Source organism: Leucoraja erinacea, chromosome 13 (assembly GCF_028641065.1).
Source record: "Leucoraja erinacea ecotype New England chromosome 13, Leri_hhj_1, whole genome shotgun sequence".
Lineage (NCBI taxonomy): Eukaryota > Metazoa > Chordata > Chondrichthyes > Rajiformes > Rajidae > Leucoraja > Leucoraja erinaceus.
In genome coordinates this window covers 33,660,905-33,675,427 of record NC_073389.1, presented here as the reverse complement: position 1 = coordinate 33,675,427, position 14,523 = coordinate 33,660,905, and the positions used below count along the sequence as shown (strand labels likewise).

The 14,523-nt window shown below is 45.9% G+C and overlaps 1 protein-coding gene across 1 annotated transcript in view; it reads right to left on the bottom strand.

Annotated features, from left to right (window-relative positions):
• The window catches only part of LOC129702836 (histone-lysine N-methyltransferase SETDB2-like), a 69,147-nt gene that overhangs the window by 18,131 nt on the left and 36,493 nt on the right, over positions 1 to 14,523 (bottom strand). Inside the window, exons 16-20 of the mRNA XM_055644863.1 lie at positions 12,738 to 13,334; positions 8,606 to 8,701; positions 7,878 to 8,047; positions 3,831 to 4,083; positions 651 to 765 (exon numbers count right to left, since the gene is read on the bottom strand). Coding sequence (XP_055500838.1) covers positions 651 to 765; positions 3,831 to 4,083; positions 7,878 to 8,047; positions 8,606 to 8,701; positions 12,738 to 13,334 — 1,231 coding nt within the window. The remainder of the gene's footprint in view (positions 1 to 650; positions 766 to 3,830; positions 4,084 to 7,877; positions 8,048 to 8,605; positions 8,702 to 12,737; positions 13,335 to 14,523) is intronic.

Sequence of the window (14,523 nt, the reverse complement as noted above, 5' to 3'; positions counted from 1 at the left end):
CCCCCTTCCCCCCTCCCTCTCCCCCCACCTCTCCCCCTCCCTTCCCCTCACTCTCCCCCCCCCCCCCCCCCTCCTCCCTCTCCTCCTCACCCTCCTCCCCCACCCTCACCCACCCTCCTCCTCTCCTCCTCCCTCCCCCCCCCGTCTCCCTTTGTCTCTTGCCCTTCTGTCTCTCCCCATTCTCTCTCTCTCTGCCCTCACCCAATACCACCCCCCCCCCCCCCCCCACTCTAGACACGCCTGCGAGTTGGGGGCTATGCGTCAGTGGATAGGGCGGTTATGGGGTAAAAGGAGCAAATTAATAATATTAATATAATATCGAGGGGGGTAGTTAGCGTGTGTGCGCGGGGGTAGTTAGTGTGTGTGAGACCGCTTGCCGCCGTCCCCCTCCCCCGCAACCACACTTTGGGGGAACAGACCCAACGGGTCTGCACTTGGTCTAGTATTCAATTAAAATTGAGTGTACTTGTTAAGGCTGATATAAGACGGCAGTAACACCATAAAACAATTATCAGTAAATCAATGGCTTGGTTGACTGAGACACATTTATTATTCAACCAATACCACCAAAAGAATGAATTGGAAATTGTGAATTGATAGGGTTCTATGGTATTTACTCAACAAAGTCTAATGGATGCTTTTATTTTCACCTGCTCCAGAAGCTTTCTTCGACGAGCCTGAAGAAGCGCCGTCTTTGTTTTTGGCCGTTCTATTGATGTCAATTCAGAGTCAGCTAATTCAGACTTGCTAACTCTGAGTTTGTTCCTGCAGACACAAGAGGTTGTAAAAAGTCTCGTCAAGTCAAATTAGCTTTACTGGCGTTTTAACAGTAGCGAGTAAACACCTTTATAAAAGATTCCCATGGTCAGTCACGACCGAGGGGGGCCTACTAAAAGATTTATATACTTATTAACACCAACCTATCGGAAGACATAAATCATTATCTAGCATCCTTGGGGAATGCAGTGCCGTTTAGTCAAGTATACCAGCTTGTTATGTGTAAAGTATTTTTTCATGTAATCAATAATATTAAACATCACTGAAAAACAAACATGAAATATATCATTGTACAATACTTACCAATAAGTTGGAAATCAGTATTACCCAGCAGGCTAGAGAAAAGATGCAAATGATACATGATAGCAGGGGGTGTTGGGTTGCTCCCTCAGTGCTGTACCGATGTCAAATCAGAGCATTCCCACTGGACTGCCCCAACATCAGCATTGTTTCAGCAAATGCTCCCTCAAATGTTGCTCAGCACCACCAGTACCACCCACCACCTCTCCCCCACTCGAAGTGCTACTTCTGGAAGGCACTAGTTAGAAAAGTACCGTTTCTCTCTTGCAAAGGTGCACTCCTTACCCATTGTATGGTCTTGACCCAAACAGTCCACAATTCCTTTCTCTTCCACTCCCACCCAATCAGCTGCTATTTAACCCAAACCTCCAGCAGTTTGTTTTTTGCCTTAACAGAGAGATGGCTCCTAAGGTGTGGAAAGTATTCTATGGTTTTCAGGGCCTCATGAAGGAGTTTTATTGTCTGAAGATGACTTTGAAAAAGGTGAAAGATTAGTACAGATATTTATTTGTGAGAGTCAAGACTTTTTGATAAAATTCCACAAGGTAGGCTGCTTTGGAAGGTTAGGCGACTTGGGAAAGCTAGTTGACTGGATAGAGAATTGGCTTCATGGTAGGAAGCAAAGGGAGATGGAAGATTGTTTCTTCGACTGAAGGCCTGTGAAGGCTTGTGTCGCAATGATTAGTGGAACTTCCAATCAAAAAATGGCTTACAGTTGCACTTTTAAAATCTCCTAGTCCAGGGCGGAAAACCCGGGGGGGGGCAGAGGGGACACGTGTCCCCCCCCCCCCCCCCCCATGTTTTGAGAGGTGAGGGACATCCCCCCCCAAGTTTTTGTAATCCCGATTTTAAAATCTTTGCATTTAGCGCTGGAATGAGCCTCCGAAGCCTCCGCGTGCGAGTGTGCGCATGCGCGCATGGCCGCCAAAAAAATTGTGTCCCCCGTCCCCTCTATGTTTTGATAGCGAGTTCCACTCTTGTCCTAGTCTATGATAAAACTAGCTCTGATGTTTTCTGATGAACGACCCAATAGTCTCTTCGTAGGATTCAGGAGAGTCCAATTGTGCAGCTCCTGGTTGTTTGGGAGTCATTGCCTATGTGGTACCATCTTTGTAGCCTCCTTGAGAATTTCAACACTGATTTTCTTGTGACAATGTTTCTGCCAGCAAACTGCAGAAACCCCATCCCAATGGTGTAAGCCTTTGGGAATTTGGTTGGGAGTGGAACCGCATGCCCGCTGGCCCAATGCTATTGTCATAGCCCATCTTGCACCCAGGCCGGCTGACTGTTGAGGAAATACCACTCTGTAATAGTGCACGGGCTGCAATGTTCTCTCAGCTGTAAGGCACAGGTAAGAATTAGATGGGGTTTGATCAACAATAGTAGCCGGGCAAGGAAGGAGAGAAGAAGATTGGTGTAGGGAAGGAAAATGGATAGTTGGTGATAGGGTGGAAGGAAGCGAGAAGGGCTGGACTATAAGAGTGCATAGCAGAAGAATGCACTGATATACTCACAAATCATACAACCCAGTTTCTAGCTCTTCTTCTGCCATTAAATAATATTATCATGAAACTATATCACAACTGTATCACATACTTGGCAAATTAAATTTATTCAATTTAATTCCACTTAACCCACCCACCTTTCTTCAGGCTTTGTTTATTAAAAATATATAATTTATTACTAGACCAAGTGGGACCCGTTGGGTCCCGTCCCCTCAACACGCGGTTGGGGGGCGGCCTAACCACCCCTCACACACACGGGGGGAGCGGGGAGAGAGGGAGGTAAAGGTAGGGGGAGGGGAGGGGAGGGGAGGTGGGGGGAGAGAGAGAGAGGAGGGCAGAGAGAGAAGGGCAGGAGAAGGAGTGAGAGAGAGGAGGGGGGACAGAGGAGGGGGGAGAGAGGAGGGGGGGAGAGAGGAGAGGGAGAGGGGGGAGAGAGGAGGGGAGGAGGGAGAGAGGAGAGGGGGGAGAGGAGGGGGGGGAGAGGGGGGAGAGGGGGAGGGGGAGAGGAGGGGGGGGGGGAAGGACGAGGGGGGAGGGGGGGAGAAGCGGGGGGAGGGGGGGGGAGAGAGTAGAGGGGGGAGAGGAGGGGGGAGAGGGGGAGGAGGGGGGGGGGGGGGGGAAGGGGAGGGGAGGGGTGGAGAGGGGGAGGGGGGGTAGAAGGGAGAGAGAAGGGGGGGGGGGGGGGGGGAAGGGGGGAGTGTGGGGGGGGGAGGGGGGGAGAGGGGGGTGGAAGGGGGGGAGGAGAGAGAGAGAGGGAGAGAGAGGGAGAGAGAGAGAGGGAGAGAGAGGGAGGGAGGGGGCGCGAGAGAGAGAGGGAGAGAGAGAGAGGGGGAGAGAGGGAGAGGGAGAGGGAGAGAGCGGGAGGGGGGAGAGAGAGAGATGGGGGGAGAGAGATAGGGGGAGAGAGATGGGGGGGAGAGAGAGAGGGGAGATGGGGAGAGAGAGGGGGGGAGGAGAGGGGAATAGGAGGGGGGGGGGAGGGGGAGAGGAGGGGGGGCAGGAAGAGGAGGGGGGGAGAGGGGGGGGGGGAGAGGAGGGGGGGGCGAGGGGGAGGGGTGCAGGGGGGCCACTGGGGCCACGACGAGGGGACTGTGGGGCCCACGGCGAGCGCGAGGTGGAGACTCGAGGGAGGCCACACGAACATCACACACACAAACACACACACATCCAAGATCAGAGTTTATAAGTATAGAGATTTAAAATTCTGACAGTTTCAACAGCTATTCTAATCTGAGAGTTGATACATACCCAGATAGTTCCATATTTTGTGTTATTAAAGGTGATGTTTTCAAAAATGGAATTGCTTCATCCTTCTTCACACTTGTATTTGTCTCTTCCGTTTCTTGTAATAGTTTACATTCAGGTTCCGAATTGGAGTCTTTCCTTTCTCTCTTGATGAAGGTCATTGCTGTTTTGCTGCCACCTAAATCAGTACCATTAACATTAATGGCTTTCTCATTTTCTTGGCTCTCTATTTCATTTGTGGTCCTTAGTATTCGACCTAAACATAAAAACAAATTGAAGATAGTATTTTCGCAAATTTTCTGCAAAATTGTATTAACACGTATAATTTAAATAATATAAAATCTATATAGTGTAAACAAATGTAAAGCCTTAACAAAATATAGGTTCATCCAAAATGACTCAACTGGAAAAGGCATCATAAGACACGGCACTAATTCATGTGACAAAATTGGTTCCAGGTTCAATTCCAAATATGCAGCAGACTAGCTAATGATGAAAAATGTAATTCCATATTTGACATAGCACAGAAAAGTAGAAGTGACATTTTTTCTTTCTTCATCAGTTGTTTAAATGCATTTATGTACACATAGAACAGTAGAGCACAGGAACAGGCCCTTTGGCCTACAATGTTTGTGCCGAACATGATGCCTAATTTAACTGATCTCATCTACCTGTACATGATCCATAACCCTCTATTTCCTGCACTACCATGTGCCTATCTAAAAACCTCTGACACACTACTATTGTATCTGCCTTCACTACCATCCCTGGCAATTCGTTCCAGGCTCCCACCACTCTGAAAAAAAAACTTGCCCCAGACTTAAACTTTTCCCTTCTCACCTTATAGCTATGTCCTAATAAGTGTTCCTTCAATGTTCCAGAGAAAATAATCCATCCAACCACTCGCTGCAGTTGAAACCTTCTAATCAGGGTAGCATTCTGGCAAACTTCCACTGCACCACCTTCAACACGTCCACATCTTTCCTGTAATGGGGTGACTAGAACTGCACACAATACTTCAAATGTGACCTAACCAAAGTCCTTTGAGCTGCATCATAACTTCCTATTCAATACCCCAAACAATGAAGGCAAGCATACCATATGCCTTCTTTACCACCCTATCTACTTGTGCTGCCATCTTTAGTGAGCTATGAACTTGGACTCCAAGATCCATCTGCACATTAATGCTGTTAAGGGTCTTACCATCAACTGCATACTCTCTCCTTATATTCAACCTCCCAAGTGCAATACCTCACACTTTCTTGGGTTTAATTCCATCTGTACAGATCTCTGCGGATCTCCACTGGTCACAGACCTCCTGTCTGAATATATTCCTTCCACCATAAACATTTTCTATGAATATTGCAGTCTGAATCCATACAACCAAGTCATCGTGAATCCCATACATCTTAATCTACTGGATCAGCCTACCATGAGGAACCATATCAAAGCTTTACTAAAATCCATGTGATCAATATCCACCGCCCTACTTCATCAATCTCCCTTGTCACCTCCTCAAAAAAACTCATCCAAGTTATTGAGATACAACCTGTCACAGACAAAGCCATGCTGACTATCCCAATTTAGCCCATTCTCTTCCAAATAAGTGTAAATCTTATCTCAAAGAATTCTCTCCAATTGTTTCCCTACCACTAACGTGAGGCTCACTGGATTCTCTCTACTTCCTCTATTAAATAAAGACACAACATTGGCCACTCTCCAGCTTTGCAGGAACACGCCTATGGCTAGAGAAGAAACAAATACTCCCGTCTCGACCCCGTAATCTCCTCTCTTTCCTCCTTCAATAACCTGGGATAGATCCATCAGGCCCTGCAGATTTATCCACCTTAAAGTTCTTCAAGAGCGTCAGCACCATCTCCCTCTCGATCTCAATCTGCCCTAGTATATTTGTATTCTCCACACTGATCTTGTTGTCCTCCAAGTCCTTCTCCTTGGTGAATACAGATGCAAAGTATTAGTTTAGTACCACTACATACTTCAACTTAGATATTGGCTAAATTAGAGGTATTACAAAATGGAGGGTCTTTGCATTTGCAGGGCCTGCTTGGCCTCTTTCTGTGAAAAGTTGCAAGCTGTGAGCCGGTTCCAGAAAGTCTGGACCCTAGACTGAATTGCAGGATGAGGTGAAGTCCAGATGTCCTTTCCTTTGTTCAAATTCATGAGGACTTTGCAGAGGAGCTCAGATGTATTGCAAATGCCTGGTCAGGATTGGTCAAATAAGGGGGAGTTGTAAATACTGTTAATAATGTTGCTGGGTTTGTACTGCTGTTTGATGATTGGCTGAAGTGTGAAACCTTGTTTGAATTGTTTAGACAACCTGGGAAAATGTTGCATTACTTTAGTTAACTTATTTCCAGAAGCTTCTGTAGAAACATTGTAATGGGGTACTTTGTAATTGGGTTAGGGAACTGTCAATAACTGTATAATGATTTTGATATGTGTGATTGGGTTGTAGGGGAGTCCACTCCCATCTAGTTTCGTGCCACAGGGTCCGATGACCTATAAAACAGTAGACCCCACGAGGATCGGAGTCGATCTTCTGTAGGGGCGCTTTGGAATGCATGACCTTTTGGAGGTGTCTGCTTGCACCAGGCTGGATCCCGCCACGGAGGGCGTTTAGGCGCGGCGGAGACACAGTCAATTGAAGCACCGACCAGCACATCCAGGGCCTGCTTACGGGCCATTCAAATTTGATCGGCGCGCTCTCGCCCACCGACTGCATGTCGGTGAAAGTGTCGCTGGTAAGCTGCAGGCGGATGCCCGACGGAAGCTGCTGCAGGTAAGCAGATTGTTTAAAAAGAAAACAGGGCTCGTGGTCGCCCATAAGGGCCATCATATTGCCCAGCAAGGCAGAGGCCAAGTCTGAAGAAGGGTTTTGGCCCGAAACGTTGCCTATTTTCCTTCGCTCCATAGATGCTGCTGCACACGCTGAGTTTCTCCAGCATTTTTGTGTACCTTCGATTTTCCAACATCTGCAGTTCCTTCTTAAACACTTGGTCACCCAGGCCAGTCATCCGCAAGATTTGGGTCGCCCGCTCGGCCTCGCTGAGGCCAATCCTAGGGGAGGGTAGGGCCATAAGGGCCTCATACTTATTAGCCGGTGGGGGGCGGGGGGGGGGGGGGGGGGGGGGGGTGCGCGGAGAAAAGGCAGAGGCCTGGTCGAGTGCGCTGATAATATAATAGTATTTCGTTGCATCTGCCGTCACGCCCCTCGGCCTGGTCAAACCAGATCTCGGGATCGTCGGTCCACAGGGTTGGCAGCTTGAACAAAACGGCGTGGAGATCAGGCGGGGGACTGGCATGGTCCAAAGGTGGTTGACCAGGATGTGCGTCCTGTAGAATATTCGAGTCCATCGCGACGAAATGTTGAGGGTCACCAGTGTAGTGGGTGCGTGAGAGAGCCAGGAATGAAGGCGAGGAGCCAGGCATATTCTGTAGAGGCTTTAATGAGCACAGCACACTACTTTCCGCTTCAGTGAGAGACTGAAGACAGGTCTCGCGCCAATAATCCCTGCTCTTATCTTCGCAGCTGGGAGCCGCCCCCTGACCTGTCCATGAAGTGCCGAGGGGGATGAATCAGGGAATGGCCTATTCCCCAGGAACCGCCACAATACTATTGCAAGTGCAAATAATCCACGGCAAATGGTTTGCTATTGAAAATAAATTATTTCCAAAAGGTGTGGAATGGAAAAATGGAACTCCTAGCTGGCAGATATCAAAGCAAATTTTACTTTACTTTGAGAACATTATAAAAAATTGAAAACTTGCGTCCAGGAATATATGCATTGTTTACGTCAAGTTTTACACAGTATAGAAAGAAGAGAAAATTAATAACACACACAAGCATCCTAATTGTGGAAAAATGAAACTTATGAACTATGATGTTTGAAATTAGAAAAATATTGGAATTAGCCATATTATAAAGTATTTGCAAAAATTATGAATCTTTTTTTTTTTTTTTAAATCATACAATTTAACAGTTTTGCCTAAAGTACAGCACTTGGTCAAATAAAGATCATATTGTCATACCTGTGTAACAACACACAAAGGTTCCTTTATCAACATCATCCATACAACGGACTCCCCAGCCTTTTCTGTGCGTTTTAAACAACTGCAGTCGAACTGTAAGGCCCTGTTGTACAACTCTGTTTTCACACATTCTTTTGTCGCATTTGCACCACTTGTTACATTCGTAAACCCTGGAAAGAAAGTCATTCATTGAAAACATCCCATTCAACAATAATTTCCAGTTACCAACCAACATTGAGACACTCAATCCTGTCATTGGCATCTCTTGATCGAACACTGCTCATGGACTTAATTTATGTTTCAGTGCAATCTTCATATTGAATGCAGCAAATTTTCCATTACAATAATAAGCAATTGAAATAATTGTAAATCATTTAGTACTGGCATTACATTTAACACCATCAGTTTTACGTTAAAGTTGTTACTGAACAATTCCGGTTTTCAGTAGTTGAAAAAAAAAGTACTACAAACTCCTCCAGTGTGTCATTCAGTTCAGTACTTTTAAAATTAGCATTGCAAATCTAGCAGCCAAGCCAATTGGAAACTGCAGATGGATAGTGCTACAATTCAATGAATCCCTTGGAGGAAAGAATTAAAATTTGCACCAAATATTTCTCACACCAAATTTATTTCCCAAAACAGTATAGGATAGTGCTACCCTGCATTCAAGAGAATGTAGACAAACATTAAATTATTCTTTTGAAGAAATTAACTTTAGTTTAACTGACCCAGAAGGTGCACATTGCAGAAGACGCTTGTATTCATACCCAGAAACCTTGTTAAATCTTTTGTTGACTTTGGCTGTCAGCTGTTGACATGCACACCTAGATCGTATAAAGAAACCATATATTAGTGCAGTAACACAAAATATAAATATCCATTTTAAATATAATAGTTGAAATCTGTCTGTTTTTCTTTTTTTACAGAATGAATTCCTATAAGGACTCAGTAAGCTACAAAACTGTACCCTATGAAGCAGGTGCTTCAACAGGAGTGGGAGGGTGAATTGCTATTGCAATTGGCAGGCAGGGTAATTGCAATTGGATTTTTTCTTACCCCAGCTCCTGGCAGGACAAGAGGGGGAGGGGGAGGGTGAGGGTGAATTACTGGGAGAGGCAGGGGAGTTCTGGAATCTTACGTTCGGGAACAGGTTGAGTTGGGGACCACGCCTCCCGCGGGGGCTACAGGTTAGTGGTGCAATATTCCGTTGGGGAGCGGGTCACGTTGGGGGACCAGGCCTCCCGTGTGACAGGTTGGCCTAGTATATCTATCTATCTGTATACTAATAAAACTCTGATCTTGGATGTGTATTTATTTGTGTGATGTTCGTGTGCATTTCACATCTCCTCGAAAACACAACACGCTAACGGTGAAAATTTTGCATATTCGGACAGAGGTTTGCGTCATGATGTTAAAAATCAAATTTTACACTATTATGTTAAAAACTACAATTCAGAACCTGAATGTAAACTATTACAAGAAACGGAAGAGACAAAAACAAGTTTGAAGAAGGATGAAGCAAATCCATTTTTGAAAACATCACCTTTAATAACACAAAATATGGAACTATCTGGGTAAGTATCAACTCTCAGATTAGAATAGCTGATGAAACTGTCAGATTTCAAATTTCTATACGTATAAAACTCTGATCTTGGATGTGTGTGTATTTGTGTGTGATGTTCAAGTGCGTTTCACATCTTCTTGAAAACACGACGCGCTAATGGTGAAATTTTTACATATTCCGATAGAAATTTACGCCATGATGTCAAAAATTGCCTTACCCGAATATTTCATGCATTATTTCTCGAGTTATTTATGAAAATGTTCTCAAATCTCAAATAACTTAGAAAATAAACGATGATGACATCACAATGGATCTGACTGCCTGCCTCTGCTTGCGCTGTGAGTGATGTCACCCCTGTTATGTCTTCTGTACTTCTTGGTTTCTTAACTTTCACTTCTTTAAATTCATCACTTAGCGTTTTAAACTGATGCTCAGGTCGTGCTGCTGGGTGAAGTTCTAGAACATGGCGGCGGCGTTCGTTATCGCCGCGCGGAGGCGGGTGAGGGTGCAGGGCAGCGTGATGGGAAGGTGACTGTGGCGGCCATAACGCCCTCAGTGAGAGGTTGTCAAGTCAAGTTTATTTGTCACATACACATACGAGAGACCTGCGATTCGTCCGTCGATCACAGGAACTCAGGGAATCGTGATGCCTTTTCCTCGCTGGTGATCCCGATCCCACCCGGCGATCTCTGACCATCACGGGAGACGACCTCCTAGCTGTCTCCCCCGTCCGATCGTCTGTCACGCGGGTGGGTGGGTTTCACCTTGCAGAAGCCACAATCGGCCAGCCCTCCGCTGCATGGAGAGTGGTCGTGCCCGCTCAGCGTCCATGCGCCTGATGGGGAGGCCGCTGCCGCGGGCTGAGCCCAGCTCGACGCCCGCCCGTGGCCTTCCTCGAGTCAACGTCCGCCCGCAGCTTCCCTAGGGTCGACGATTGCCCGCTACCTCGCTCAGGGTCCTCGGCTCGACACCCGCCCGCGGCCTCGCTCAGGGGTCCACTCCCGCCCGCAGTCTTGCTCGGACCCGGCGCCTGGTGGGGAGGCTGGTGCTCTACGTCCTGCGTTGGTGCTGCCTCTACCCCCTCCCCCTCCCTCGCTACCCCCTCCCCCTCCCTCTCTACCCGCTTGCACCCTCTCTACCCGCTCCCCCTCTATCTCCTGCTCCTGCTCCCTCTCTACCCCCCTCCCTTTCTGGCCCCACCTCTGTGCTCCCCCCCTCTCTGGTGGAGTATTGCGTTTGGGAACCAGTCCTTCCCTGTGACGCCGCTCACCCCCCCAGTCCTCAATCACTACCACCCTCCCTCTCCCTCTATACCCCCTCCCTCTCCCGCTCTACCCCCCTCACCCTCTCCACTCCCCCTCTCTAGCCGCACCTGCACAGTTGGGGGTTATGCATGAGTAGATAGGGTGGGGAATGGGTTTAAAGGAGCGAATTAATAATATTAATATATCAAGGGGGGGGTTAGTATGTGTGTGTGGAGGGGTGGTTAGTGTGTGTGTGACGCCGAAGGCCCAACCCCCCCCGCAACCACGCGTCGAGTGGACGGGACCCAACGGGTCCCACTTGGTCTAGTATACTTATAAAACTCTGATCTTGGATGTGTATTTATTTGTGTGTGTGATGTTCGTGTGCGTTTCACATCTTTTTTACATATTCCAATAAAGATTTATGCCGTGAAGTCAAAATACGCCTTATCTGAACATTTCATGCATTATTTCTCGAGTTATTTATGAAAATGTACAAAAACCTCTAAAAACATGGAAAAAAACTATTTTGCTTATTCCCTGTGCTTAACCCTGCTCGCAACAATGTTGCTATCCAAGTGCACTGAGTTCTGCTAACTAGCAAGTGCATTTTTTTAGTTTAAAAATGTGGGAGGCTGAATAAGGCGAAATGAGCAGCCCCTGCACAGTTGGCGGCTATAGGTGAGTGCTGGAATATTGCGTGGGGGAATGGGTTGCGTTGGAGGACCAGGCCTCCCGTGGGGGCTATGGGTGAGTGGTGGGATATTGCATTGGGGAACGGGTTCTCTCATCTTGTTTGTTATTATGTCTGTCTGTCTGTCCATGTGATTCTGAAATTATACCAAAACGGTACACGATCGAGCTACAATTGTTGGCTCACCGTACTCACCATTGTCCTGTGGTGTGTTGTGTCAAGTTTTGTTCAGATTGATGGTATATTTTACAAGTTATTCACATTTTAAACTTTACAAAATCCAATTTGACAAAAATCACGTGAACTTGCACTGGCAGTTAGCAGCGTATGATGCCACAATGGGATCATATTTACATAAACTGCCCATCAGCAGTGTTCCACCCCACAATAACATCACTAGGGGATCTAATTTTCATTAAAAAAAACTCAGTTTTCAAATACACAGCAGTACTCCATTCAGATTGATGTTATGTTTTACGTTATTCACATTTAAACTTTTAAAAAAATCACTTTTCACTTAATTTTTTTTAAAACTTTTCACTTTAAAACTTGCCCTGCCCGTTACAATGTTATCAAATGATATGACTCCCAATGCAATGAGAGATTTATTACATTGTTGTAAGGAGAGGGAGTAGGGGAGGAGGATAAATGTTATTTAAACATTGTGTTTAGTGGGGGAGTGGGATAGGAGAGAGGGGAGGAGTGGGGGAGCAGGGAGACAGAGGGAGAGGAGGGGAGAGGGGATATGGAGGTAAGGGTAGTGACCGAGGGTAGGGGAAATGAGAGCGAGGGAGATGTGAGAGAGGGTGGGGAGGGGAGGGGAGGAGAGGGGAAAGAGGGAGGGTGAAGAGGAGGGGGATAGGGGTAGGAAGAGGGATGGTGAGGCGCACTTGGGGAGGGTTGCCGTGACTCGCGTCACAACAGGGATATCTGGCGTCACACCGGGAACCCGTCAGCTGCGCCTGCGCAGTTGTGGGCTATGGGCGAGTGGTGGAATACTGGGTTCGGGGACCAACCCTCCCGTGTGACAGGGACCCAACGGGCCCCACTTGGTCTAGTATACTTTAAAAAGCTTTATAAATAAAGTTAGCAAATGATGAAACAGAACTGATAAAAGGATCATTGACTGGTTAACTCAATTTCACTCTCCACAGATGATGCCCAACTAACTGAAGGCTACCTGCATTCACAATAATTTGGTTTTGCATAAATAAATTGATGCATTGGTGTCTCTGTGTTAATCCTAATTGCCATTTTTGGTTGATAAATTTGGAACTCAATTGATCCCACACAAAGAAGCTCTTATATTTGTTGACCATCAAGGGGATTACAACAATAAATTATATAATCATACTAACCCGTCACTGCAGCCATTTGTGCAGTTGCATTTCTGTTGGAACATCTCTGATGAATTGCTAATAAGGCATCCATGAGGCAACCGTGCTTTTCTGTATTTAAAGTGCTCTGGCGTAGAGATGTCAATCGCATTGTGCAGAGAAATTGGAACAGGTTCTATACCGTGGCTTATATCAGCTTCATAAACAACTGGGTTCTTGCAAGGAAATGTTCTTGAAAGCTGAATGTATGTATTGAAAGAGAAAAAGTCCAATAAAAGAAAGCCACACTGCGTTTCATAAATGTAATTGCGCACCTCCTTGAAATTCCGCAAGCTTCTCCCACAAGGAGCTTTGTAAGAGACATGTGGAGGCTCCAAAACCTCAGTATCCCAGTGCAGTTTTGCATGTCTTCTTTTAAACCGGCAGAGTATGGGAATTTTCAGTGGATTTTCCCCTTTGAAATGATCAGAAGTTTGAGGCATTACTCCAGCGATACACATGGTATTGCACTTACGCTGATGAAGTATTAACTGATCAGGAACATTTGGGTAATTTAATTCCTTTGTAGGTGATGGGCAGGTGACGCAGGAAGCCAGACTTTTAATAACTGATGTTTGTCTAAAAGAACATAAAGATTTACTTTTTCTATCATACTTAAACACAATCATATTCAACTCTGACAACATTAAAACCATCTGGTATATGGTTAGCACAGTGCTTAGTTCACCAATCAATGAAACACATACCAGATTCTGGAAAACAATATTAAACACCAATAAGATTTCAACAGATATTCAGATAAATTGTCAAACATTAAAGGATATCACAATAAAATTACCACTTACTCTTCTAAACTCTGAAACACTTTTGTATCAATCTTAGTCATTGAGATGAATGCTTAATGTGTTGATAAGTGGAACAAAATTGACAAAGACAAGGTGGAGGCCATTCAACAAATATAATATCAGTTACGACTCAGTGGTAGCAGGTTTAACTTGGGTTCCGAAAATTATGGTTCAAATTCTACTGCAGAGATTGCTGCATCATCATTGTAAAGAAAACAAATTGGGAGAAAGCAGACAACATGTGTAAGGAGGAACTGCAGATGCTGGTTCACAGGTGAACAAAGACAGAAATCTAGGTTACATGCAAGTGTACATGTGAGGAGAACATTGTGGGTGGGGGTGAGCCTTGTGGGTCATCTGTAATTGGAATATTCAATGTTCATACTATTGTAATGAATGCCACCCAAGCAGAATACAAGGCGTTGTTCTGCCAATTTGTGTTTACCCTCTCGATAGAAATTGCGAGGGCATAGAACAGACAGATCCATATGGGAATAGGAAGGAGGGTTAAAATGAAGCACATCTAGGTCAAAATGGCCGTTGCAAACATAGTGCAGATGCTCCACAAAATGGTCAGCTCGTCTATGTTTGGTTTCACCAATGTTGAGGAGGACAGTAAGTGCAGTTGACTAAGTTGGAGGAGGTGCAGGAAAACTCCCACCCCTTAAAGGACTGTTTAGATGCATGAATGGTGGTGAGAGAGGAGGTAACAACATAACTGTTACATCAGGGGAAGGTTTCAGGGGATGGAAGGGATGGGTGGGAATGGATGATTTACAAGGGAAAGATGTGACTGGTGATAGGATCACATTAGAACTGGTAAAAATCGAGGGGATTATGTGTTGGATAAGAAGGCTGGTGAGGTGAAAGGCAAGAACCAAGCAAAGAATCTCTATTGCTGTTCTGTCCGAGTGAAGGGAGCGGAAGACTGAGAGCAGATATGTGCAAATTTGACAAAATAC